A 26,439-nucleotide genomic window follows, 5' to 3' on the forward strand; every position below is an offset into this window, starting at 1 on the left:
AGAGTTAGAGTATTGCAAAGGGAATCAGATACAGTAAGTTGGGGGGCATTCAGAGGGTTGCACATATAAACACACCAAGGAATAAAGCAATATGGTGTTTTCTCTGTATGCTTTTCTTTCCAAAGCTAGGGCAGGAAGCAAAACATTCTAACAAAACCTCCTTCTAAAGAAATAATCAAGGCACTGAGCTCTAAAGCCTGTGTCGCTGCACATGACCAGGAGAATAAGGCGTTTTGCATTATTGCATGTTGTCATCGCTTTGCTCAGTGTTGTCCCTGCATGCTAATTACATGTTTACATGCATTGCATCATTTGACATAATTACTGTAATTATGTTAATACTTCATAATCAACAGAACAGTACCTGTAATTTACAAAACAAAAACGACATGAAAAGCTAAACCCACAAATGGAAGGGGATACGCTGCTGAGGATTTAATCCTCGGTGCAGAAGCAGGCAGGAAGCACTCCAAACTGGAATATCCTGGTTTAGCCGCCCGAGACACTTCGCAAGGTGTTTTAAAAGGTATTAACGAGGGTAACACCAAACTGTGAACAAGGCGTAAATGTTTAATACTCATCCATGAACTCTCACCTAGAAAAAGCTGTGCAGTGCCCTTAACAAAGCTGCATGACAGACACTTGAAAGAACAACGGGAGACTAAGAAACTCAGTGATCTGGAAATATTTTAACCCCTCTCCTATCTGTGGATGTATGATGTCAATCTCGATCCCCTTCTTGCTGCTCCGAAAGGAATGTGTGGGGCCTGGCACACCAGAGCGCTGTCTGTGAGCACTGGGATCTTCCCCCCATCCCCACATCTATTTTTTTTTTCCTGTTTATCTTGGCCTGGGGTGATTGGTTTTGGGGCCGATTCACCCCCTGCAGACCTCACACATCTTTACTTCTGGTTTCTTGCAGAAGGGCCTCTGCCACGAAGTTTAAGTATCCAAAGTCAACTATGGATAAAACAGGGATATTAAACCAGGCAAGGGAGTAAGCAGAGTGCTCATTCAGCATTGGAGACTTTACACATATGATTGAGCCCTGAGTGCTTCCTGTTGAATGGTGACCCAAGAAGCTTCCAGCAAAGTTATCAGCCAGCACCCTCTGAGGGAACGTGGCCCAGTGGGGATCCCGCTACAGGCCGAGCCCCCTGCAGCAGCACGGTGCTGCATCAGTCCCAGAACAGGCCAGGTTGGAAGGGGCCTTGAAGATCACCCAGTCCAACCACCCTGCCGAGCAGGATCACCCTGAGGACGTTGTGCAAGATGGCAACCTGGTGGCTTTTGAGTATCTCCAAGGAAGGAGACTCCACAACCTCTGTGGACACACTCCAGAGAAGGAGACTCCACAACCCCTCTGGACAACCTGTCCCAGCGCTGTGTCCCCCCTCTGCGTGTCCCTGCTGGCACCCACGGGTGAGGGGCACCCCGGGGGCTGTGCAGGTCCAAGGGGGGGCCTCGGAGCCACCGGGCTCTACGGGCATCGCCTTGCCCCACAGCCCCAGCCGGGGCAGGGGCAGGGCGGGAGGAGGGCCCGGCACCTGCCGTGGGGGACCTGGCACGGCACGGCCCGGCGAGGCTCGGGGAGACCCGGAGAGGCAGCGGCCTCCCTCTGCCGGGCAGCACACTCGGGACTGAGCCGAGCCGAACCGTGCCCACGGGGCAGATGCGGCTCCCGATCCGGCGCCGCGTTTTGCTCGAGCAGCAAGTGCCGGGGGAAGGAGGGAGGGAGGGGGAGGAGGAGGAGGAGGAGGAGGAGGAGGAGGAGGAGGAGCCGGCTCGGGGAGGCCGGACCTCTCCCGCCCCTCAGCTGGGAGCCCGCAGCGAGCCGGGGCAAACTTCAGAGCCGAGGCGGAGCGGAGCGGCGCGGAGCCGGGCATGGGGTAGCCGCTGCGCCCTGCTGCGTTCTCGCCCCGCCATGTAGGCAGAGCCTCCGGGGGCTGCGCCCGAAGCTCCGCGATCGCAGCGGGCCGGGGGGCACCATGCGGGGCGCCCCGGCCGCCGGGCTCCTGCCGCTGCTCCTGGGGCTGCGGCTGCTGCTGGGCGGCGGAGCCGAGGCGCAGTACTCCAGCGACCTGTGCAACTGGAAGGGGAGGTGAGGAGAGACCCCCGCCGGGCTCTGGGGGGAGAAAAGCGCGTTCCTCCCCTTCTACACCCGGGAGGGAAGCCGAAAACAAAAGGGGGCTCGGGGGGGGCGGGCGGCCAGCGGGGGCTGCGGGCCGGAGGGGGCTGGACCCCCTCTGCCCAGCGGCGAGGAAGAGGAGGAGGAAGAGGAGAAGGAGGAGGAGGAGGGCGGTGCCGTGCCCGCCGAGGAGAAGTTTCTCCCCGCGCTCATCTTCCACGGGCAGGATCCGGCCGCTCCGCTTTCTGCAGCGGCTTCACTTCGGAGCAGCCCCGGGAGAAAGGGGCAGCCCCGGTGCGGCTCCTCCCGGGACCCGGTGCACCTGCGGGGCAATCCCCGGATCCCCCCGGCTGCCCCCCGCTGTCCCCCGATGCTCCCCGGGTCCCCCCGATGCTCCCGGTGCGTCCTACCGGCTGCTGGCGGTGCTTGGTGAAACCTCTCCGCTCCTCAAGTGTTTATCTGGCGAATTATCTCGCCTTTAATTGCTCGTAATAAGTTTAGCGTCTGTGGTTGGGTCTGGGACCTCCTGGGCTGTTGGGAGTTTTCAGCGGGTGTTGGGGATCAGGCGTTCCGTCGGCTCGGAGATGAGTACTCGGGGAGTCCAAAATGTTGACTCCGATGTTCTGCTTAAACCTCAGTTTCCTTAAAATAAAGGCTTAGCCAGCTTGTGTCGGTAAGGTAGGTTGGAGCAGGGAGAGTGCGGAGTGGGGAAGCAGCTGGACTGACTCGCAGCGGAACGGTTTCCTAGCTGTTACTCTGAAACGCGCTGATGCCTGCTATTTACTTTTTCTGAACTTTTTTTTTTTTTGTCTCTTGACCATTGAAGTGTAGTTAATCTCAGTGAATCCACTTGAAGGTGAGTCCATTTGATATGGACCAAACCTATTAGTTCTCTGGCAACCCCCTAATTGTATTATTTCACTTTTCCAATCCCCCTTCTACCTCCCCACCCACCCAAAAGCTGTTCCTCCTTTCATCCCGAAGCCCTCTAGCTGTATGTAGGTACCTGGACCTTACCACATGGTTACTGCACCATTTAAAAAAAAAAAAAAAAAGTGACAAAACCCTCTGTTCCTGTCCTGGCAGCTTCTCATTTTTGTTCTGTTTTTGCAGAGCAAGCAGTGACCATCCGTGTCACCTGAGCAGGGCTTGAATAAGTAATGCCTTGTGTGTCAGCTAAGGGGGTGATGCTTGAAAAAAAAAAAAAAAGTGAAATATCATTTCCTGTTACTGAGTTCGGGGCAAATGTGTGATGCAAGCTTGGACTCACTTGCCTGTTGTTGCTCTGGTGAGCCAAGCAGGACCGACGATGACAGCTCCACACTGATGCACGGAGGAGGAAGAGCTGCCTCCCTGCACGCGCTGTTCAGCTGGGTGCTTCCACTGGTGGGCAACAGTCCTGATGCCCGGGTGGACAGGGGTCTTGGGAGGTGTAAACCAGGCTGGCTCTGGCCTTGCTGGTAGCAAACAGGTGTCTTCAGAAGTGCTGGCAGTCCTACGGGTGTTAAACAGCATCTGCTTTGTCCTGCAGGACTAGCAGTTAAAAAGGAAAGAAAGGTACTTTGATGTACCAATAAATACTGTCTAATTAAGTATTTCAGTGTGGATACTAATAGCTACTTGGGTCAGAAAGGATTTTTATTATGTGGAATATAATGTTCTGAAGTCATGTGATATTTTTTACCTTAACTGTTTGAAAAAAAAAAAAAAAAGCGAGCCAGAATCAAATGAATGCCAGAATCAAACCTTTCTTCCCACAGAAAAGTTCTAGGTTGTCTTGTACAGGCAGAATTGAGAGTCTAGTCATCTTCTACAGCAAACCTGAAAGTGTATTCTCACCTTTATATACTTCTATATTAAAAGCAATGCCCTTAGAAGTAGAATATATTGGATGTGAATTTTTTTTTTCCACATTAGCTTTTGGAGAAGTGACCAGCTAATATCCCTGAGTACTATGAAGAGCGTTGCTAGGATTCCTATCCATATCCCTCATGCTTCCAGGGGAGTCTGATGCAATGCGCAAAGCGACACCTGCAATTTAAGTACACTCAGTAGGCCATAGCAGCATCTTAATAAATAGTTTGGTAGAGAACTTGCAGGAGAGCGTTGTCCAAAAGCAAGCAGAAATTTCACTGTGGTGTGCATCTGGTTATTACTCTCACTGCAAGTTCAGGTTTTCATGTTGCAGTGACTTCACCATGCTGTGGGCAAAACTGCCCTGATGACATGGGAATATGCTAGTCTGGCCTTTTTGATATAGTCTGGAAGAGCAAGAATTCAGCTCTGATGTGGCTGAATCTGTTGGTATTGCCCTCTGCACCAGAGGACACTCTGGGGAAGTCTTGAAGGTCGTCTAGATTGTCATCCTCAATTAGATCCCCCAAATTAGAATCTAAAGTTCCTTCCTTGTGTTTGCTGAGGGGTGCTGGGAGGACATGGGTACTCTGAGGACTCTTCAGAACATCTAAAATAGAATAAATAAATGGCTAGAGTAGATAGTGTGAGCATTCCCTCCCTGTGCCATCATTTTTTTTTCCTCTGAATGACGCCCGTTGCAAGTTACAGTGTCGCAGCTTACTGCACTGATACACCAATAGATCTTCCAAGGCAGACACAGGGACAGGGCTGAAACCAGAAAGAGAAAAGAGCGAAGAGACAAACGCAGTGATTCAGGATGTTCTCATGGATCAGTATGAGGAAGTAGTACTTGTAGATTTAAGTCCCAATAAACTGCACAGGTCTGAAGGAGGTGGTGGATGGCTCATCCATCACTGTAACCATGCTGCCCTATCTCTTTGCTATGTAAGTGAAAACAAAAACAAACCTCAAACAAACTTGGGGGGAAAAAAAAGGCTCCTGGACCTCCATTATTATGTGGATGTGCTGTGTCATATGGCTGGCTACTGAGAGCTAAATATGACATTAAACAACTCGGCGTGGTGACAAGTCATTTTGACAGAAAGCAAAGTGACAGGTTTTACTGGATGATGGTGGTTGCTATTAAGTAATGCCAGCATGTATTTTGAAATCTGCTTAACTTTTGAGTCATCCTTTATTATAAGGCTTAATGCGTACAGGTACTTGTGCTTGATGCATCTGTCTAATGGCATCACTCTTGCCTGTGGGATATAATTGGCTTTCAGAAGATAATTTCAGAGTCCACCCTGTTTTTTTGTTGCTGTTTGAACAGCATGAATGTTTGAACAAAATTAATGTTGAGGCTTTTTTCTCTGGCAGAAATGCACTGCCTCATTCTTGGTAGGATCACTTGCTACAGCAGTTTCACTACATTAGTTCAGAGTTTTGCCCCTGGTATCTTCCTTCTGTTTAAGCACTAAGGCTTCAGAGTGGAAGTTCCCAGTAGAAGGCCTGCAAAACCTATGCAGCTTGTTTTGATGTCTGGAGTAGGAACAAGTGATGCGTGAGGGTTGTTTTTTTGCCCCTTTGCTGCAGGATAAGCTTTACACTATTTCGTTTTACTTATTTGCTGCTTGTGAGTGAACAGACTTCTGTGTTTTCTGTTGAGTGGCATCGTGCTCATGCTGCAGTGAAAACTGACTTTGTGGACCAGATGTGGATTTACAGTCAACTTGAAATATCCCATTGAAAGTTAAGTTTCCTGAACATGTCAAGTACTACTGAATTTGAGGGCAAGAGACTAGAGGTCAAAAACTCGTCCCTCATTTCTCCTCATCTGTGTGCTTGATGTGGCTTTCAAGATTATTCAAAAGCACATGTTTGCAGGCACTATTATTATTAAATATGACTTTTTTTCCTGAGCTTCCTCATGTAACCTCTACCAAGTGGGTCACACTGACACTCACAATAATGAGTCACATCAACAGTAAATGCAAACCATATGTTGGCTTGTGTGTGTGGTTTTTTCCCCCCTTATTTTACACATGGCTTCTTGTTACTTTCTAAATGCTGACTTGAATTTAAACCCCGTTCAGCACCTGAATATCTCTTTGGGGTGGGGAGCTATGTAGTTGGAGGTTTCTGTTGAGAAACCAGAGCTTGATGTCATTGCTTGAGCTATACTAAAATACATTCTGTCTTTGCCACGGATTTCCTGTGTACCCTTAGACAAGTCACTTAATCCTTTTTACGTTTTTCTCCTGTCTTGTTTCATCTGCCTGTAAATGGGAGCGTTGTGAAGCTTCTCCAGAGTACTGCAAAGCAGGCCAGGGAACTGCGTTGAAGGGTCTCATGTTGGGTGGTGCTCTATGGGCACAGAATAGGTGTTTATATTTGGAAACTGGGTATGCAAAGTGTAGGAGGAGAAAGAGGCTTAGTGGTGAAATGATTTGCTTATGCTCACATTCTAGGTTTGTGACAGCTCAGGGACTGGAACTGACGGCCCTGATTTTTCAGTAAGGGCCCCAAAACCGTCACCAATAAACCAGGCTTCCCACAACTTTCTCTTTTAACTTAAGTGTCTACAGCATGTGGCATCATAGAGTAGATTGGGTTGGAAGGGACCTTAAAGTCCAGCTAATTCCAAGCCCCTGCCATGGGCAGGGACACCTCCCAGCAGCCCAGGCTGCTCAAGGCCCATCCAGCCTGACCTTGGGCATTGCCAGGGATGGAGCAACCACAGCTTCTCTGGGCAACCTGGGACTTCATCACTCTCGTAGCAACAAAATTCTTCCTGATGTCTAACCTAAATCTACCCTTTTTCAGTTTAAAACCATTGCCCCTTGTCCTATTGCCACGCTGTGACAAAAAGTCCCTCTGAAACTTTCTTGTAGGCCCCCAAGTAATGGAGCCTCCCTTTAAGTACTGAATATTAGTGCTTTAAATCACTGGGTAAAGATTTGTGGGGTTGGCCCAGCAGCAGTGACATGCAGCAGGAGTTGTTCAGAGCTGTTCTCAGTTTAGGCAATGGCGAATTTTCCATCATCTTGCCCTGGTGGGCTGCCCTTCTTTCTGGCAGCTGGCCTGGAATCCCTGTGTTGCTCTTCTGTCCCATCTCTGTGATCATTGGCACTCAAAATGGCTGCTGGGGTGTTATTTTTTTGCTCTGGTGCTGGGTAAGGATCCAGGAGCAGCAGTAGCCTGGTGTCCTAGCACTGGTAACTGGCCACATGCTCGCTTTCTCTGCTGAGCACTCAGAGCTGTGTGTCTGCTCATAGCCTGGCAGAGCTACGTGGTGGGCTAAGTTTAAACTTCATACTGGGGAGAAGTGGAAGAGCATGGCACACGTACAGAAAGAAAAAAGGAGCATAAGTCAGTGTCTTCTCTCCCAGCCTCCCAGTTTGGAGACTGGGGCTGCCCAGCTGGGGGGTGTACCAGTAGCACCCAGAGCATCCCTTTGCTCCAGTTCACAGGGTGAGCTTGGCATCCCTCCCAGTTTCAGATCCATTGGGAATATAGACTTGGAAGGGGAACAAAGTACTTGGAGAAAGGTGGAGTCTGATCTGTGAAGCTGAGTCCGTGCTGGTTTAAGCCACCAGGAAGGGAGCTGAAGCGTACGTGTTTAAGTTAGCATGCGCCAAGTCATTTGCCACAGCTCAGCTGATGGGCAGTAACTGAGGCTCTAGTAATTTAATTGCGTTTGATCATGTGCTTATATCCTATTTAATTTTGGAGTCAATTACTAGTGGTTTGACTTTTTCTTTTGGGAGATGATTTTAAATTGTCCCATAACATTAAGCTTGCAGCCTTGCAAGAGATGAACGCTTCTGACGGCTGCTGGCTGGGCTAATACTCAACCCTGCTGCAGATTTCCTGGGTTTGTTGATGTGGCTCTTTGAAGGTTTGAGGTTATGACAATCACTTTATTGGCTCTGTCATTTGCCTAACTTTCTCTTTCTTTCTTCCCTCAGTGGCTTAACTCACGAGTCTCACAAGAAGGATGTTGAACAGGTCTACCTCCGCTGTTCTGAAGGGTCGATAGAGTGGATGTATCCCACGGGAGCACTCATAGTCAATCTGCGACCCAATACTTCACCTGCCTCGTACAAACATTTGACTGTTTGCATAAAGCCCTTCAAGGACTCTGCAGGAGCAAATATTTATTTGGAAAAAACTGGAGAACTGAAACTCTTGGTCCGAGATGGAGAACGCAGCCCCAGTAAAGTGTACTGCTTTGGCTATGATCAGGGGGGCCTGTTTGTTGAGGCCACTCCTCAGCAGGACATTAGCAGGAAGATTACAGGCTTCCAGTACGAATTGATGAACAAGGGGATTGCATCTGATTTGCACACAGTTTCTGGTGAGTTCTGGGATAATGGTCATATTTTCACGTACTGTATTGAATGCATAACAGATGGTGGAGTGAGTGAGTGGGAAAGTGGTTGGGTCTGAATTTCATGTGCTTTTAAGGACATGTTTTATAAACAGGCTATTGCGGAAGAATTGATTTTCTTTTTTTTTTCTTTTTTTTTCTTTTTTTTCTCTTTTTTTTTTTTTTTGCCTTGTTGTTGTTTTTTGGAAGCTGGTAGCATAGGCTGAATTCCAAATGATTTGTTAAGGGCTACATTGTGAACAGTTCTCCCCTTACAGGCATGGGGTGAATCACAGGAACTGGCTTTACCCTGCAGTGAACTCCAGTGTGAACTGGGCTTCCGAGCCTTGCTGTAACAGTTTTCTAACCACTATTTTACTCAGTTTTTAAGACCCCACTGCATGTTTTGAATAACGAACATTTAAACAAGGAGGAACTCCTTTTCCGTGATTTTTTTTTTCTTCTGCAACTACTGCTGCTTGCTGACCTAATTATTGCTTTTTTTTTTTTTTTTTTTTTTTTAAACAAGGAAAGCGGTGTGTTCCTTCCTCAACTCTGGCTGGTATACTCTCTGGAGCATTACTGTGTGATGCTTTAACACGGTGTCTTCTCTCACCCATTCTGTAGAGCAAGTTCTGCAGTGTTACACCAGGAAAGTTTGCAGGAAGGGGGTATGGACTAATTGAAAGAGTTTACAAGCCTGAAAATTCTGATGCTAAATATTATTTGAGAACAAAAGCTCTAGGTTTAACCTAATTATGCTAATCAATTAGGCAGTTTGGAAAAAAAATACTAACTAGCATTTGTGGAGGATGGCAAGGGGAATGGGAAATTCTTTTCAGATAGGCACTATCTGATCCCTGCTTCTCCTCTGTGCAGAATTGCCCCTAACTTTTACCCTGAAACCTAGGAGGGGAGATTTCCAGTACAGCTAGAGAACCAGCAGGCTGAGGACAGTTTGTCCCAAAGGACTAGGAAGGCATCAAGGTTTGGGTGTCCTCTGTGGGGAGCTGTGGTGGCAGCCAGGTTTCTCTTTTTGTAGTGGTGTGGGGTGAAGGCAGCCCCACAGCAATGCACACTTGCAATGTCTTGGCCCAGGGTAAAACCCAGCTAATAATCAGCCCCAAAAGCAGTATGTAGGCTGCCGAGTTTCGGTGGCATGGATGCCCCGTGCTTTGGCTGAGAAGCTACTTGATACACAGTGGTGTGGCTAATTAGACTGCAGCTGTATTTCTAGGCAGCGCATCTCTCATCCTTTTTTGGGATAAATGATTGCAGAGCTTGAGTCCCATTCTCCCTCCTCCCCTTGCTCCCTTCCACAACAGGACCCTGCATTTATATGGCTGTATATTTGTGCATACTTGCCTCCCTGCTAGCATTTGGATGTTGGCACGCTGGTTCAGATGTGGCTTTGTTTTACACAGATCTTAGTTTGACCCTGATAGACGGTTCCTAACTTAGCAAGACGGTAGTTGGCTGAGGGCTAATGCAGTAACCGCAGTAACTGATAGATGGCGTGTTTGCCATTAAAACCAAAAAACTATAAACACAAATATTCAAATATTTAAGTTGCCCTCTTTGCTCCTGCCCTGTGTGCAACTTGTAATGCAGCATTGAGGGTTGTGCATTTAAAGCAGACTTCCCTGCTTCTATGTTGCACGAGTGCTGCAAAAGAGGTTGGGTGTCTGCAACCGCAAAACTGCAGAGCTGTTTTCCCAGCAAGATCATTTCTGCAAAGATGAATATACTGTGCAGAATGCTAGCTATGTAGTAAAATTCCATTGCAGAAGACATTAAATACATTGTTTAATCAGTTATTTGGAGAATGTTCCCAGATTCAGTGCTTCTTTCTTTGGCTGTGAGGATGGAGACACAGGCGGGCTAGCCATAAGCAAGTCACTTAAACTTACCAAGGAAAGTCATAGACACTTTTTTTCAAAGAAAAGTTGAAATTGCTTTTGCATATAGGTAAAAATATGCGAGAAGTAATGCTCATTACTGCTGTTTTTAATTTGCACATAGATACGGTTTCTCTTGAGCTTTGCTAAAATCAAGTGGACTCGCTGCTGGCATGCTCGCTATCCCCACTCGGCACAAACTGCAGTGTTTTAAGAACTTAGTGCTCCTCATTCCACATAAAATCTTGGAGATTTCTGAAGTTGATGGGAGCTTTCTTCAGAGACTTTCAGAAGTCAAAGTGAGGACTGAATCCAATTACAGCCTTCCTCTTTGATAGGCATATTAAATCACTTTTTCTATGACTGCTGTATTTTCAGCTGTAACAGACACTGATTGAATTTCAGTGCTGTCTTATAAAACAACGTGGTAGGCTATCTGCTTCACGCTCCAAGTGTCTTGTTTGGACAGAAGAAGCTTTTTAATAGTTCATCAGCAGAGCCTTCAGGGCAAACAAGGGATCTCTATTGTATTTTAAATTATTTCTCTTCCCTTTTTTTGGATCCCTAGACTCTGGGGAGGGGCGGTGGGGGGTGAAAACACGATGAAAATGCCATACATGACTCTTTCCACTACTCAGTCAGATGAGCACTTTCATTCTCCTATAAATATCTATATGTCTGGGGAAACTGCCAAATAGCTGCCTTGTGAGGCTTCTATGGAGCAATATATTTGGGACTCTATGCAATTTGTGGACCTCCTTTCTTCTGTAGCTGCTTCTAGTTTTTCTGTGAAACCTCCAAATAAATGCCCTTTGCCGAGCCGTTTGTTTGGGGAGGAAGTTTACAAGTGACTGACTGAAATCACCGGTGGCCTCTTTGTCAGAGGGGAGGCTCGAGCCAGGAGCAAGTGCTGACCTTAAAGGAGCTGAAAACTGGATTTGAGGCTCTGTGTTTCCATCCAAGAATACTTCATACTCAGTCACACAAGCGGCTTGGGGCACTTTGGTGGCGGATTGAACCTGACCACCCATCTGTGATAGCTTGGTGGCGCGGGAGGTAGGTGTGTGGATGCTGCCGCAGAGCGGGGCAGAGGAAGCTCGCCTGCTTCCTGCCCTCAGTTAGCGAAGAGCTGAGGGCATGAAGGGCACGTTGTCGTCTGGGCTCTGCTGTAAAAGCCCCAGGTGTGGGGTGCTCCAGCCCTTTTCCTTGAGCAATAACTGCTCCAGCAATCACCAACGATTTCTCTCAACTTTCCTCAAATGGTGTGTTTGTTTCCTGGTGATAATTATTGTACTCTGCCCCTGAGTTTACTCTCTCTTCCTAACCTGGCATCCCCAGCTCTGATTAAAGAGTGTAAGTCATCTGTTTAATACTTTAATGACCTGTTGTGTCCTCAGAGCCCTGACATTGCAGGGTGCATCAACAAATCAGCAAAGCTTGGCAGGGTGCCTGTGGTTTAATTAGAAAACCTCAAGTTTTATTAGTTTACAGTCATTCTTTCCCACTTAATCAGAGCCTAGCAAATAATTTAGTAGAAAACACACATAGGTTGTGAATAGGCCTTTCCCTTTTTTCGGGAAGGTTGAATGACACAGCACACCCTTACAATTTTCCAAATCTGGGGGGGGATTTACCCCTTTTGCTGGTTCTGACTTTGCCTAGCCACATTCTCTTAAGGTTTCCCTAGCCGTAGGAAATACTTGCTGTGTACCAGTATGTTTTAATCTAGATTGCTGAAGTTTGGCACAGGATAGTTTTTAGTATGGTAGTAGCCAGTGAAATAATGCATTTCACGGTGCTGGGAGTTTGCAGTTTCTTGTCCTGGGAACAGCAGCAAAGGCAAGGATGCTACAGAGCTGGTTTTCTGTAACCGAGTGCTCCCACAGGAGGGTCACCTTGACAAGTCAGGTGCCTTGGTGGGCATGTTCTCACCTTGATACCCAGAGATAGGTGACTGAAAATGCTTCTGATTTCAGATTAGGTTTTGGATTGGACCCCTGTATAATTCCCATGCATGCTGATGGTCCATTAACTCCAGTTTATGCTTTCAGTAGGCTCTGGAGCCTCGTGTTTGCCCAAGTGAAGAACTGAGGCAGGGTGACATTTTGGCCTGAGGCCATCCGAGAAGCTGCAGAACTTGTTTAGGTTGTTGATTCTAATCTGTGCTGCTTGGGCTGGAATAAAATACCCCGGGTCTCTCTTATACTGGCAAGAAGATGTAGGTCTTGCCAAAAGATGTCTTAATCCCTGTAGTTCCTAGCAGTTTTCTGAGGGCCATGACCCACCAGAACTCAGCTGTGGTGGAGCACATGTGTGCTCGGTCTGGGTCTGCCTTGCACCGGGGCTGCTTGGGTTAAATTCCTGTGAAAAGTATGAAGGTCCCTTGGGAGTCATTTGCTTTTTCAGTTCTTCAGCTTCTGCTCAAATAATCTGAAATGAGGATCTACAGGTTTGACCAAGCATTGTGGAGGACTCAAAGACCTTTATTTTGTTACCTGAAGTCTGCGTTCAAGCTCTGGATGCAGCTTTGTGCAAGCACAGTTTGCTTTTCCCATTGTACGCTCCCAGGGATGTCTATAATTTGATTGTTGGAGCTCAGGAGGTAAATGGAAAGCAATTTCGTTACCCACCCACTTTTGTGTAGTAAAGAAGTCAAACTTTAACAAAAAACGTCCCTTTATCTTGGTGGCATCTACTCACTTAGTGCAGGTTCAGGTAACTGTTTTGTACATTTTCTTTATTAATGCTGGGCACCTGGCTGAGAACAGTAATAGATAGAAGGCACGGTGCTCTAGTGGGTATCTGAAAAACACCACAAAACTGGATAAATCCAGTTAAGTAATTAAGAACAGTATTCAGCTATTTCCTGTATGCTGTTAATTCACTAGCCTGAGAAAACAGATTGGAAATTAAGAAAGCTCATAAATATTTGGGCTATGGCAGTGTTTCTCCTAACAGATAGCTTTCTGAAGCACCCTTAACTTCTGATCCTTCCTTTCCTACAGTTTGGGCTTGGCAGAGGTGGGGCACCAATTGCCTTATCTCGGTGTGTTCTCCCAGAGCTGTTGCCATCGCAGCTCGGAGGCCCCTAATCTCACCCTTTCCTCTGGTTGCTCCCAAATGTCCAATTCCTTTTACTTCTTGCAGGCTGAATGCGCTGCTAAGCTTTGTAAGCTGAAGCAGCAGATGCACTGCTGTGTTTTTCACTTCTTGCTAAAGTCAAAGCAGTTTTGCTTTTCATACGAGAGGCCAATTAACAGGAAGCTGTGGCTGGCATGCCTGCTCTCTGCCAAGGTGCGTGCAGCGTGGAAATCGCGGTTCAGCCCCTGGTGTGCTCATCACTGGCACTAGCAGCAGAGGTGATGGAAAAAGGCACTTGGAACACTTAAACTGAAAGTCCCCGTGACCTTTATGCACAGGTACTCTTGAGTCACTGTGACCATCTGAGGTGCTGGCACAGAGTTACGTGGCAGGGCTGGGAGCACCGTGGTGTGCATGGGGCAAAAGCATTCCAGTAGTCCCCATGACTTCTGAAAATTTGTTTTCTTGACCTCTTTTTTTCACCCCCCCTCACCCCCCCCAGTTTTCTGCACTGCATAAAACTCACACCTATTGGGGATAAGTTGTGTTATGGAAAAAAAAATAAAATCTGAGCACGGTGTGGTTTGAGTTGCACTTAACAGAATTTAAACAGCACTCCTCCCACCAGGATTCGCTTGTGAAATGCATAACGAGCAGCAAAGCAGTGTGGGGGGGATCTGCTCTTTAATGCTGAGCTAGTGTTGGGTGGCATGCACACATGGGATGCTTTCTGGTACAGCTGAGAGTTTGCTGCTGTCTTCTATGCTTTTTTATTTTTTTTTTTATTTATTTTCCCTAAGAGATCAGCAGCAACTCACCAGGAAGCAGCCTATAATGCCATTTCCCCGAATACACCAGCTTCATTTGTTGGCTTGCAAGGGACCCTTTTGACACTCCCACTTTAAGATATGTTATTTTCTGAATACTTCTTTGTGTGCTTATCCTCTTTGCAGGAAGGTTTTCTTTAGCAACTTTCATGTCTTTTCCCATGCTAAGAGATGATAGCACCTAGAAACAAAGTAACTCCTAATGGAAGAGAAAAACGGATTTCTGAAAAAGCATTTTTAAATAAACTAGTTTTCAAGGGGATATTGCTTAACAGAGTGTCATGGGTCCACATCTGAATAGATCACGCTGTGGCTGTTGTGTAACTACGTCTGGAATGGGATTAAATTTGAGGAGCTAGAAACCTGCTCTAATTATTCATGTGCCTAAAGGGGCTAGATTTGCAGTGAGTGACTGCAAGAAGAGTTAAAGAGCAGAGGCTATGGGGGCTTCTTCCTGTGCAAAACGATTTCAAAGTGCATTTCTGATGCATGGGTAGCAGAAATGCCCTACTTACACTGTCTTAAATTGAGCAAGGGAGACAATTTTGGGCATCTGAGCCTCAATAAGATCAAAAATATTGAAGTGGGAAGTCTTCAACAGAAAAAAAAATAAAAAATAAATAAAATGGAGGAGTGCCCTAGTTTAGTCTCTCCTTTCCCCAGTCAAATGGGTTTGACAGCAGTCTCCTGTTGCCCCGCGTGTCCTTTGATGTTGCCAGGACAGTAGCTCGTTCTGCAGTGGGCAGACGAGGTGACAATGGAGCTGCAATGATAAATACACAGCTGCAGGGGAGAGCATGTAAGAAAATAGCTTATTTTTGCTAGACTGGCCACGAATGCCGTTAGCTTATTTCCCAACTCAGTGGGCAGTCAAAACCAATAAGCAGTCAGGTGTATTGTCCGGGCAGCTGGGGCTCTGCTTTGCTCTGACCTTTATGTACTGCAGGAGATAGTCCCCACAAACAGATTTGCAATCCAGCGGAGTTGCTTGGCAGTCTTTAATAATGCTCTGTGCTTGCTCGGCAAAAGTGTGTAGTTTGCTAATTCCTGAGGCTGTAGTTATAGAGATGGGGGGGCTGCATTCCTCACCCACCATCTCCCCCCTTCCAAGAGGAATAAGGAACTTAGGTCAAAATATGCCTATGTTAGGGGCTTGATTTTCAGGGCAGAAAATCTTTTTAGCTCTAATCTGTTGCAGAAGTCAGAAAATATACACAGTAATATTGCATGGATACTTGGCAGCTACCCTGGACCTAAAGCTGTCAATTTCTAAATCTCACCTTGGGAGGCTTAATATTAGGTCAAAAAAGCCGCAGCCATATGACACACAGCTCTGATCTGGCATTAATTTCTGCTGCTGATTCAAATATGATAAAAGAATATTATTTTTTGTGTATGTGGTTCTGTGGGCTTTCTGCCCTCTCAGGTATCCTACACCACCCCAACTCCTATATGGGGTCTGGGCACTGACTCCTGCAGTAAGCATGGGCTCTGCAGTGGGCTTGTGCTACCTGGGCAGACAGCAGTTGTTGCCTGTGTGCTTTCTGCATCAATACTGTGCTGCTGGTAGTCTGGCAGTGAAGTTTAGTGCTGGGATGTGCACACAGAGCCTGCCCTGGCTTCCCAGTGCCTTAACCCATCCCCAGGATCGTTTGTTCGTGCAGGAATGGGCTCTGCCCCAGCAGAGCAGTTGGTAGCTTTACACCACCATAGTCTAGGTCTAAGTGGAACTGAGAAATGTAAGGCAGAAAAAGGAAAGGAAAAAGTCCTAGCTTCTGTAGGACAGGTCAATGATCTTAAGATGATGTAGAAATGTATGCTGTTAAGGTTAAAAAAAAAAAAAAAAAAAGCGTATCTGTCTTAAAGCTTTTCCTGTTACCAATGACAAACCTGAAGTAACTTTTCTAGGGTTAACTGAACAGTGATGTTGCCTGCATGAGACTTAGCCTGTGCACAGTCCTCTTCAAGAACAGGCTGATCAAATAAATGTCGTTTTAAAATGAAAACTGGCCTTGTTCCTTCAGAGCTCTCCCACATACCAAAAAGAATTTGATTTCTAGAAACAGGAAGAAGGGCCTGCGTGGATGTGAGTGCAAAAGTGCTTTGCAAAAGTGCTTTTTTTTTTTTTTTTTTTTTTAAGAGTCACTTCATCTTTGATCTGTCATTACTCTGCTCTCAGGGTTTAAGTTTAACCAGGCACTTGTTACTTAATTCTATTCCCCTGCTCCATGGGAGGCATTAATGGCCCGAAGAGGAGGGGAGGCTTCTGGCTCAGCTCCTGCCAGGCTGTAGGTGCTGTTCCAGCCTCTCCTGGGCATGGGCTCTGGCACCTGAGCCATGTGCCTGGCCACACAGCTTCCCTGGGACACAGGAGTGAAAACCACATTACTTTTCTAATTTCTGCCCTGCAAGCACCTCATGCCATCTCTGCTGAGTGTTTTACTAGCTGTCTGTCAGAGACAAAACCAAACAAGACATCAAAACTTTCTTCATAGCTTTATGTTTTCCTAGTTCTCATTAGGGTGTGCTTTTACAAGGCCACGGAATGACATTTTCTTTAGAAGAAAAACATATTTTCAGAGGGAATTTCAGTGGTGGATGAGTCAAGCCATGAATCTTTGCTGGGTTTGAGTCAGGAGAAATATTTGCTGAGCAGTGGAGGGGCAGCGCAGAGGTGCAATGCTGCAGCTGTGTGTGCTGGTGGGGAGCCAGGTCCTGCCCAGCCCTTCCAGAGACTTCCCTCGAGCACCCAGAGGCACTGCTGGCTCCTCGTGCCCTGACTGTCCCCACCTACCCAGTGCCTCCAGTCCCCTGTCCCTGCTGGGGCAGCAGCACTAGGTTCGAGGAGGGAGAGAGGCGTCTTCTCTGGGATAAACAGACCATTTTTTTTTTAATATTGGTTTTATATTGGTATCTTGTGCACAAACACCAGTAGAAATTCCTAGCAGTTACTTGCTGTCTGTTTTTCTCTTAAATTGCAGGAAGAGAGAGAAAGCAAAGAAATGGCAGATGATTGCAAATACTGCTTGTCCAGGAACATGTGCAAGCATAATTGCAGAGAAGCTTCTTGTTTGCTGGGCTCTCCTCTCTGGTGCACTTTGAACAGTGGAAATTCAACTGAAAATTTGGTTTGCTCAGTAGGGCTATTTGGATGGGATACATTTCAGGCCTGACTGTAACTGAGGGTTTTTATAGGGCTGGTGATGCAAGGGGTAAATGCAGGAGCCTGGCACTGGCCTTGCTACTGTGGCATCGCTGCCTGCCCCAGCGGGGCTCTGCCACGAGGTTTGTTGTAGCAGCCTGGAGCCCAGCACTGCACTGGGAATAAGAGGGGAGGCAGCAATGGAGGGTGAGCAGTGGTCACATACGGCAGGAGAGGAGACAGGGCTGGGAGAAGGTGTTTGGGACATGCAATAAGCAGCCCAGAGTAGGTAGGACAGCAGGAAGTGTCTCGAAGGTATAATGCTTTGCAGAATTTCTCCTGGGTTGATGCAACTTGTGCCTGGAGGTCGAGCTTAACGGTATCTGATGATACTTGAATAAAAACTGCTCTGTGATTTTTATTTTTTTTTTTTAAACAACAACAAACAAATGGCTGTTTGTGTTTCTTGCTGACCTTTCAGCTCATTTGTTAGAATGGGTGCTGCATCTTGGAACAGCAGAAAGACATTGACTCTGCAGCCCCAGAGGACCCTTACGTGCTCTGTAGCTGCTGAGCCAAGTTTCATTTTGAAAGCTGTTGCAAATGGAGCTTGCCTAGTACCAAATCTCTTCGTCAAACTGTTTACATAAATAGTCTTCTTTGGTGCTTAGGATTTTAATACCCTCTTGGAAGACATTTCTGTGAAAAGATAAATTTCTGGTTTATGGCCTCTTGTCTTAACGTTTCTCAGAATGCAAAGGTCATCACATCTCTAATGGTGAGGTTTACAGTATGCTTTTTTTATTCTTTCTATGCAGGAAGGAAGTGGTATTAACTCGATTCTCTTGGCACAATCCATGGCACAGCATGTGAAAGTCTGCATTTCATTAAACTTATTTGCAGGTTTAAATAATACTCAGTCATGGTCTCTATTTTACAAGTTACTTCTGGAAACTTGTATATACGTGCAAGTTGGACTGAGTGTTAGAAAAGAGCTAGGACAAGGAGCTAGTAGAGTAGGTGCTTTCTTCTCCAAAAATGTAAAATCACCAATGGCCCTGCTTCAGGTACAGAAGTCAGGAGAAAATCTGCAGTGCAGCAGCATCCTTGTTTTGGTCAGCTGTTAAATCAGTGTCTTGTCCTGTACCAAGCAGTGGCTGAGTTGTGGCTGTAGAAGAAGGGAGACCTCAAGTTTTTTTATCTGTGCTGTGTTTTTTTTTTTATCAGACTGTTGTTCTGAGCTCCCTTTTCTGCTCAGCACGGGGGCTCAGGTTAACTTCCCAGCAAACGCAGGGATGAATCCTGCCTTCAGAGGAGCACTAAGCTGCCTCAGTACCTGATCCAGAGCACTGACTTTCTACTGGTCTTAGAAGCACAATTCCTCTGGACCCTGTGTGCAAAGTATCATCGAGCCAAGGATCTGGGAACAGCGTGGGTCCCACTGTTGGATTTGCTCCCTGGCTTGGCGTTTTCCTACTGACACGCTAGGAAAAGTGCAGTGCTTGCAGAAAGCCATGTAATCCTATCCGTCCAAAGACAGGAAAGCCCTGTAAAACAAAGGAGTGATGAGAGAGCTCCTCTGTGTGTTGTGACTGGGTGTCAGTAACTTCCAGCCCAGCTGGGGAGATGCTCTGTGTCGTCCGGCCACGTTTTCCCCATCTGTGTGGCTGCAGGTATTTTGTTAAAAGCAGGTGTGCTCTGTTGGCTTGAGCTCCTGGCTAATATCTTCATGTTAAATGTAAGATGTATTGAGCTACAGATGTATTGATATAGTTCAAGGTGGTGTTTCAGTATGGGGGTAGTGAGTGCTTTGAGGCTCAGTGTTATTTTGGCTTACTCAGGAAGAGCTTTCTGAGGGGGTGAGGAAAGTTGAAGGTATATTTAGAAAGGAGGTGATTAGTCAGAACCTGGTAAACCAGAGAGTTGTCAAATTCTTGTCTACCTCTGCTGCAAAGTAGCAGGTATTTTAGCTTCAGATATGAGCTGTGAGAGGCTGATTTCATGGCAGAAGTGATGCTCCTTCAAAAAGGAAGCCTAGATAAGAATTAGAAGGATTTATTCAGCTTATTAATTTGTGAAAGCAGGATCGGGGGAAGATTTTTTTTTGTGTGCTCATATGATGTTTGCCCTTAAATCCTTGTGCCCAAGCTAAATCACTGAGCCCGTGATCAGTTGCACCATAGTCATTTCTGCTAAGGACTCAGAAAATGACTGAGAAATGCACCATCATTGGAGAAACCGCATCTGTATTTTTATAATGTGCTCCCAGAAGCCTGCACTCTGTCTTTCCAGGAAGGAGACTCATCCTACGATGCCCTTTTCCAGTATGGTTGTAATTACAGAGCTGCCAGCAAGAATGTAAAAGGTGTGGGTGGGTGTTTTTTTGTTCCATACGAACCGGTGCTGATGTCAGGCTGAGGGCTTTCATCCTGGAGACCGAGGTCTCCTGTGGCCCCACACTCGGGCTGCTCGAGGTCCTGCAGCACCGGCTGGTGTGGGGTAAATCAGCCTGGCCTGCGACAAGGCCCATTTGAATGTCTTCTGCTGAGCCTGGCACCGAGAGGAAGAGCTGCCTGTTTTAATCACACCTAGGGCTGACAGAAAATGCTCCAACCCTGTTTGTATCTCCCCTGTAGCTTTAGGTACTTAAAAATGTCTGATTGCTCTTCAAAGGGTTATTCAGAAATACGAATGTGTGGGTGACGTACGCCAAGGAAACTGGGAGTGCAGAGAAACCAGTGGTGTGCTTCCCTCCCCCATGATCTGCACCTCTACCACACCGCACGCGTGTGCAGGCTGCTTAATAAAACCAGAGGGTATTCCTCGGTAAAGCGGTTTTCTGCAATTACTTTGTGTTAAACAATTTCACTTCTGCTTAAAGGGCGCCTCTCTTCCTGTGCATGCTGTCAGGACGATGATGTTGTTCAGCTACCCAGAACCATGGTGCGGATGGGGAAGGCTGTGTGAGCTCGGTAAATGGAGCTTTGGGACGGTGTGTGAGGGCCTGCAGCCCGGTTCTTCCAGGCTTTTTGATAGCTGTGGGGCTGGGGAGCATGCTGAGAACACGCGGGACAGACTGGGTTTATTTGTTGGTTAGAAGCTGGTTTCAGAGTAAGGTAAGGTCGGTCAGAGCCTTGGGGGGCTGTTGAAACAAAGGATATGACACTTGCTGAAAGGAAGACCAGGCCTGTTCTTGTGGGTTCTGTGATATCTACAGCCAGGGCCCACACAGACCACTTTGAATGAGTTCTGCAGGGAGCTGTTGTCCTACACCACGGTGATGGCCCTTCAGATAACCCCATCTACTGCTTTCACAGCATAGAGGGGTTGTGCACAAGTGCCCCAAACCAAGGGAGGAAGGGCTGGAAATGCATGCGTGTGCCCTGAGAGGACACCAACACCTACCCGCAGCTCACGAGGTGGTGGGGAGACTCGTGCTACCTTGCAGCACTGAATGCACCCTTAAATCCATCCCCAACACAGCAGGAGATTGTCCCTAGACAGCTCAATTCTTCGATACTGACTGGGTTGGGGGCCTTCTGGAGCTCAGGGCACCTCCTCAGGGCACGTCCCCCTCTCTTCCTGAGCATTTCTGCCTCCCTGCGGAGAGGACCAGCACCGTGTTCGACAGAGCTGTTGGCCAACAAGTGCAGTCTATTGTTAGCATCGCCACGTCCTCCTCGGTAACATCAGGTTCAGAGGGCAAATCGCTCAAAGCAGCTGGGACATGACTGCTGGCTTGTGAGGAATGATGTAATTACATCTCCCTCTGCGGGGAGGTGAATAGAGAGGCCTTTGGAGGCGCTGGACGGCGGGGTGGAGGGAGAGGGCTGCCTCAGGTTACTTCAGGTCAGGATACTGTCAAAATCCATCAAAGGCATTCCCAGGGGAGTCAGCAGCCGATGTGCACAATGCAGGCTTTATGCCACAAGCGGTGTGGTTGAGTTATAGGCATCTGGACTTTAGAGGGCTTCAATAAAATGTTGCTTTTCTCTCCTTTTTTTTTCCTCCTTCCCCTGCTGCTGTATGAATTAAGACTCTTTGGCTTATCGAGTTTAAAGGAATTAGGGCAGCTGATGTTGATGTTGTTGCTGCTGCAAGTTCGGAGACTTGCTTTTGGACACGAGAACCTGGGCAGCCCTTGAGACGTCCCCAGGGAGTTGGTCATCCAGCAAACACTGTCTCGTGTTTAGCAACTGAGCTGGTTTCCTCAGAAAATGAACATCTACGCCTGCTGTGCATGTGTAATTTTTTATTTTATTTTTAGTTTTCATATAAATAAGAATGCTTCCTCTTTTAGCTTGAAAGTGTGCACGCCGTTTTCATCTGCTGATGGAGAAAAACACCTGCCACCCAATCTGGAGTGAATTAGTCCCGAAGTGCACCCCAAATAACTAAACTGTGGCATAAACACACAGATTCCTTTATGGCTGTAATTCAAAAGAAAGCACAGGCATTCCCTCCTTCTTAGGACTTTGTTTCTTTTGTGAGACTGTATAGGAATGAAGCTTTGGTTGTAGTGGGTGAGTGTTATTTGCTTTTTAATGGTCCATTTACCTCGGCAGTAATCCTTCACAACTCGCTTTCCATCTGTGCTTGCATACCTAGTTTTTGCCACTTGCACGATGTATTTGATACTCTGTGAATGCAGATGTGGGAGCTGTTCCACAGAAGAGGATTTCTGTTCTTCATATGTCTGGTATTGCAGCGATGGATGGTGGTAAATGGTTGTTAAATGAGCTTGCATGCCACCAAACTGCTGTGAGTCAGCATGGATCTGAAGTAGGTTTTAAGTAATGATCTAGTGTGAGCAATACTGAGCACTTTTAATTTCCTCCTGCATTTAAAAAGGATGCAGGATTTTGCCTAGAGTCCACAATTAAAATGATTTGGTTCCGTGTATATGTGTGTGCTTGTTCATTTGATGTATTACAGTGTCAGTCTATTTAAATTGAAGGAACCACTTAAAGTATTTTCTTTTTCATCTTTAATGCAGTTGCTTGTGTTGCACTCCTTCTGAGAACAAAAATGGCTTAGTCATTTTGTTTTTTCAATTTTCGGATGGGGTTGGACGAACTACAGAGATGTCTGGTCTAAACCAAGACTGTTTTCACTCAGACTTAAAAAAGCCGGGATGCCTTTTTATTATTAGATCTTTGCAGAGCAAAATATCTGAAATCTGGCGTCAAAAATCCAACTGTGGATTTTGTGGATGTCCGTCAGTTGTGCTTTGTTTCAGAACTTCTCTCCATGTGAAAATGCTGTGGGATTCCCACAGGTTTGCAGGTCACCTCCATTTGGGGGATCTGACTGAGGTCCAGGTTTGGGCAGAGGGAGGCTGGGGAAGAGGGGAGTTGGCCCTGGATGGGTTCGGTAGGTGCCATGAGTGAAATGACTCTGTGGTAGGATGTTGTGTGACTGTTAGAAGTTTCTCTGTCAGATGAAACTTGGATGTTTGGTCTAGCCACTAATCAAAATCTCTTGAGTCTAAAAATTAAAATACCTTTAAACTGACTTTATTGTAGTACTCACTTATGCCCAGGCTTTGGCTGCTTCTGCTTTTTTCACGATATTAAACAGTTTCCAAACTTTTCCAAGAAAGAGATGAAATTGTATGTAGGGCTGTGGGGGGGGAAAAGAAGGACAGTAAAGTCTGACTTGTTTCTAAAGGCCCTGAAGACATTCAGACTTGACTAAATAGAAATGCCTGGAAGATCCAGATACTTTAATAAAACTATTTTGCCTATTCCTATTCTCTTCTCTTAGAGCTTTTTAACCTTTTTGAATTATTCCTTCAAATATCTCTGCCCAGAAATGTGCATTTTACATCCTCTTTAATCCTATTAAACAGTGTGTTACACTGTGTATTAATCATCTGACTGGAGCAAATCTGGTGGATTTGGTTCAATAATCCTTCTTTCTGGATCACTGCCTTTCTGGGACCTTGGAAAAAATAAGAGGTTTGCCCTGTCTTACGTTGAAGACTGGCTTGTGCTGACTAACAGAGGAGGGCTGATGGCTGAGCGTTGGAGGCACCGACTCCGCATTGTTTAGGCTAGCTTAAAAGTACTTCGTACTGCAATGGATAAACTTCTCCAGAAAGCAGGCGGGGGTGAGAGGAAGGGTGTGACAATTTGGGAATCCGGTAACTAAGTGTTTTCAGATGTTGAGGTTCAAAATCTGCATTTTTTTTTTTTTTTTTGTAGGGGGTGGTTGGGGGGGGGAGTGGGGTGACTTCAGCTTCGGGTTTTTCGGGTTTGATCACGGACAGTGTGATGACATGAGCTGTAGCTCCAGTGCTTCGCCTTTGGCTGTGTTAATCCAGGCAGAACAGCTCGATGGGTTTGCATTTTTCTGACTGATGTGCAAGCGAGGCTTCGAGATGACATCAAGTGAAAGACGTGGGCTCTGATCCCTGAGCCTCCAGTGGACAGACTTAATTAGCATCCCTAGGCAGGGCAGACCCTGATAGTAAGCAAATTCCTGAACTCAATGGGGTAGTATAGAAACATCTGTACTGCAACTACAGTACCTTCTCCTCAGAAATAGCTGGCTGAGTACAAAGAGGAGCCACATTCTTGCATTGATTAGATTAGTGCAGATATCCAAATGTTTCCAGCAGTACAGGAAATGGTCTTTGTACTGCTTGAGCTCTACCAGATACAGGCTTGAGTTTCCGCTTTGCCTTGACGCCCTCCAACACATGCGTGTTTTTTTTTTTCTCCCCTCTTTGCCTCCCCCTTTCTGTAACCTCCTGGATCTTTGATGTGGTGATAGAGTAAGTGGCTTGTGAAATAGCCCAACTACGCTTGATAGAAATTGTAAAAAAGAAGCTTTGCCATCAGCCTGTAAAAGGCACATGATCTTCAAAGCATTTTCAAGAGCTTTGAATTTACAGCAGATCACTCTACAAATGCACCCAGTATCAAAACATATTTTGCATACGAGCAGTGAGCGTGTGGGGTGTTTGCTAGATAATATATCCCATCAGGAGCGTTAAAGAGATCCATATTCCATCTTAATTACAAAAATCTCATGGGGCTAGGGTTAGCCAGCATTTCTTGTAGTATTATTGATGCCTGTCAGGTCTTTGGACCACTTGCTCCCCCCCATGAGATTCTGGTTGGTTTAAAACTGGCTATTTGTTGCCTTTCTTTTGATCCTGTGCTAACTCTGCCCCTTTCTCTCCAGCTCCCTGCCGACCATGCAGTGACACAGAGGTCCTCTTGGCTGTCTGCACTAGTGATTTTGGTGAGTTGTTGCCTTCCCCCTCTCTTTGCTGTCTTTCTTGATAGTGGTATCTGTCGCCAAACCTCCACAAACAGCAACAGAAACCTGCTCATGCCTGACAGCTTCCAGCAGCAGTAAATGCTGTCCTAAGGGGCTGTGTGCCTGGGAGAGGGAGGAGGACATGGTGCGAAGAACCTAAAAAAGTTCATCTGGCACTTCCCCGGGGTGGACAGAGAATGACCCTGCAACCACGGTGGAAGTAGAAGTTCAAAGACTTCTTGGGTGCATCTATTTGCTGCCCTAAAATGGGCTGCTGACGAAAGACCAAAAGTTTCAATAATTTTCTGTGCTTCCCTTTTAAAAGGGGAAATTAATACTAGCTGGTATCCGTGATGGCTGCAGAACAGAAAGTACATTGTCACAGAGCCCTAAGCATCTATCTTGTTGTTATGACTCTTTGCTGGGTTTGATGCTATTTTTCCAATGAAATTATTTTTGTGTTTAAATTTAATATGTGGGTGCCCTTTCTGGGCAGGTTATGAATATAAACTGTAACAAACACAAATATGTGCTGGAGGTTACTACTATAAACTCAGTTCTAAAAATAACAAGGGACCAAAAACAGGTCTGCTGTAGTGAAATCACTTCCCCTTGAGCTGCCTAGTTATAGGGGGCTGAGTTTGGACCCCGTCCTTCCAGAGGGGGCTTTGGGAAACCCTTCCTCATGTCCTTTTTCTGTTCCCAGTGATCAGAGGCTCCATTCGAGATGTAACGAACGAGGCAGAAGAGCAAGAATCAATAATTCATGTCGGGGTCAACAAACTGTACAGGCAGAAGAGCAAAGTCTTTCAGCTCACGGGGGAGAGTGGGAACTGGCGAGGACAAATAAAGACCCTGCTGGAATGTGGGGTGAGACCAGGAGATGGAGACTTCCTCTTCACGGGACGCATGCACTTTGGGGAAGCCAGGTTAGGCTGTGCCCCTCGATTTAAAGACTTCCAAAGGATGTACAAAGAGGCGAAAGACAAAGGGCTAAATCCATGTGAAATCGGCCCAGATTGAAATCCCCTGTTTGGCTGAAGACTGCTTTTAGCGTCTGGCTGGGAATATTTCCTGGCCGTGGTGAACACTCTGAATAAAAACGGTAACTGAGAGCATGGCCAGATCTGGATTCAGGCTGAGACCCCGCAGGACACATCTGCAGCCTGCGGTGCTGTTAGACTAATGGAAGCAACAGAGGTACGAGCTCAGAAGGCTGCCAAGCAAGCAAGGCTGGATTTTTAACCAATCTTGTCCTTATGAATTAAGTTATTATATTTTTTTAGTGACTTCCGTAGGAAAACAAACCAAGAAAACTCCCATGTCTTAATAAAAAACCCAAATGAAAGCCAACATGCCTTTGTATCTTTTTAATACTAATTTTTAAAAATGTCTTAAGCTGATGTAGCATTTGGTATGGCGTATTCTGTATAAATGGCCGAGAATGTGATAGAGCACGGTAAACCATCCTAACATTGATGCTTTGTAAAAAGCTTGGTGTACAATTCACAGTTGTTTCTTACGACAGAAATTTATGGAGCCAAACTCTTGTGTGTGTGTTCTTTTTTTATTTGAAAGAATGTACAATCGCCGCCTGCAATTTTTCGTCCAGGCTGGCAAATTCTTTCCATTCCAGAGAAATAAAGGTCCCTGGATTTGACACATGCTGTTGAAAATCTGTCTTTTTCCTTCTCCGTAAGGCCGATCTCGGCTGTACCAGATGTGCTCGTGGATCAATTTCTGGGCTGCTCACTTATTTTGTGGCTTCTCTGAGCAGAAGCAGAGTTCCTGTGAGGCATTGGGAACCACAAAGTTTTTCAAAGGGGAAGCGGGAGCTATTTTTGGAGATTTTTAAACACGTGGCC

General features: G+C 46.4%; 1 protein-coding gene across 1 annotated transcript; it reads left to right on the forward strand.

Annotated features, from left to right (window-relative positions):
- The first annotated feature begins 1,817 nt into the window (after nucleotides 1-1,817).
- On the forward strand, nucleotides 1,818-26,234 carry METRNL (meteorin like, glial cell differentiation regulator). Its single transcript, XM_068654931.1, has 4 exons — nucleotides 1,818-2,101; nucleotides 7,957-8,345; nucleotides 24,497-24,556; nucleotides 25,281-26,234. Exons 1-4 carry the CDS (start codon nucleotides 1,989-1,991, stop codon nucleotides 25,595-25,597), a joined length of 879 nt encoding a protein of 292 aa, XP_068511032.1. The 5' UTR covers nucleotides 1,818-1,988; the 3' UTR covers nucleotides 25,598-26,234.
- The last annotated feature ends 205 nt before the right edge of the window (nucleotides 26,235-26,439 follow it).

Source organism: Anas acuta, chromosome 18, assembly GCF_963932015.1.
Source record: "Anas acuta chromosome 18, bAnaAcu1.1, whole genome shotgun sequence".
In the NCBI taxonomy this organism is placed as follows: domain Eukaryota; kingdom Metazoa; phylum Chordata; class Aves; order Anseriformes; family Anatidae; genus Anas; species Anas acuta.